Genomic DNA, 1,762 nt, shown 5'->3' on the forward strand with positions numbered 1-1,762 from the left:
GCGGGGGGTGGGGGGGGCAGGCTGACGTCAACCCCACTGGTTCCTCCAGGGCTCCGAGTTTGGGAACTGGGCGATGGGGCTGTGGACTGAGGAGGGTTTTGACATCTATGAAGACTTCCCAGATCTCAACTCTGTGCTCTGGGGAGCGGAGGAGAGGAAATGGGTCCCCTACCGGGTCCCCAACAATAACCTGCCCATTCCTGAACGCTACCTCTCCCCAGACGCCACGGTGAGGCCACAGCCTGGCTAGCAGGCCTGGGGGAGCAGCCCGGACCCTGGGGTCCTGAGCTCTGGACCTGGGGGTGGGCTGGTGGGTGACTGAGGCTAAGCACTGAGCCTGCAGAGGCTTGGGGGCGCAGAGGGGGCATGAGTACTGTGGGGGGACTTCTGCAAGGAGGGTGATGGAGGCTGTGGCTCAGACGTCACACAGCGGCCGCCCCCAGGTGTCCACGGAGGTCCGGGCCATCATCGCCTGGATGGAGAAGAACCCCTTCGTGCTGGGGGCCAACCTGAACGGTGGTGAACGTCTCGTCTCCTACCCCTACGACATGGCCCGAACGCCCACCCAGGAGCAGCTGCTGGCCGCGGCCATGGCAGCTGCCCGGGGAGAAGATGAGGACGAGGTGTCTGAGGCCCAGGAGACCCCGGACCACGCCATCTTCCGCTGGCTGGCCATCTCCTTCGCCTCTGCCCACCTCACCATGACGGAGCCGTACCGGGGAGGGTGCCAAGCACAGGACTACACCAGCGGCATGGGCATCGTCAACGGGGCCAAGTGGAACCCCCGGTCTGGGAGTAAGTCAGCCTGGGAGGGGCCGGGTGGGGCGTCCGGTGGGGCCCGCGGGTGACTGCGGCTCTGTCTGCCCCTGCGCAGCCATCAACGACTTCAGTTACCTGCATACCAACTGCCTGGAGCTCTCCATTTACCTGGGCTGCGACAAGTTCCCCCACGAGAGTGAGCTGCCCCGCGAGTGGGAGAACAACAAGGAGGCTCTGCTCACCTTCATGGAGCAGGTGGGGGGGGTGCTGGGCTGGACTGGGGTCCCAGGGAACTCAGGCCCAGAGGGGCCCGGCGGGACAGGGGAGCTGGGTGTGGGCTGCGTGGGGCCTGCATGTGGACCCCCGGCCTTGCCTCCCTCCGCAGGTTCACCGTGGCATCAAGGGGGTTGTGACCGATGAGCAGGGCATCCCTATCGCCAATGCCACCATCTCCGTGAGCGGCATTAACCATGGTGTGAAGACAGGTAGCTTGTGTGCACACGGCCGCCCCTCCTTCCTGAGGTGGGGAGGCAGATCTGTGCGAGGTCTTGGCCAGACGCTCCCCCCCCATCCCCAGGGGGTCCGCCCGAGGCAGAGGGAGGGCTGGGGGCTGGGAGGGGGACGTCTTGGGCTGCAGCACCCGGCCTTGCTCTGCAGCGAGCGGTGGTGACTACTGGCGCATCCTGAATCCGGGTGAGTACCGCGTGACGGCCCACGCAGAGGGCTACACCCCGAGTGCCAAGACCTGCAATGTGGATTATGACATCGGGGCCACCCAGTGCAACTTCATCCTGGCCCGCTCCAACTGGAAGCGCATCCGCGAGATCATGGCCATGAACGGGAACCGGCCCATCCCGCGCATCGACCCCTCGCGCCCCATGACCCCCCAGCAGCGGCGCATGCAGCGGCGCCGCCTGCAGTACCGGCTGCGCATGCGCGAGCAGATGCGGCTCCGGCGCCTCAACGCCACGGCCACCCCCGGCCCCAGCACCCCCGCGACGCC

General features: G+C 66.9%; 1 protein-coding gene across 1 annotated transcript; it reads left to right on the plus strand.

The window, feature by feature from the left end:
* Nucleotides 1–34: 34 nt before the first annotated feature.
* On the plus strand, nucleotides 35–1,757 carry LOC100477992 (adipocyte enhancer-binding protein 1; the record flags this gene model as incomplete). The annotated part of the gene is made up of 5 exons (XM_034650213.1): nucleotides 35–229; nucleotides 444–795; nucleotides 875–1,014; nucleotides 1,145–1,244; nucleotides 1,417–1,757. Coding segments are annotated over 5 exons (1,128 nt in total), but the record flags the coding sequence as incomplete, so codon positions are not given.
* Between the last annotated feature and the right edge of the window lie 5 nt (nucleotides 1,758–1,762).

This window comes from Ailuropoda melanoleuca, unplaced genomic scaffold (genome assembly GCF_002007445.2).
Source record: "Ailuropoda melanoleuca isolate Jingjing unplaced genomic scaffold, ASM200744v2 unplaced-scaffold12391, whole genome shotgun sequence".
NCBI classification, from domain to species: domain Eukaryota; kingdom Metazoa; phylum Chordata; class Mammalia; order Carnivora; family Ursidae; genus Ailuropoda; species Ailuropoda melanoleuca.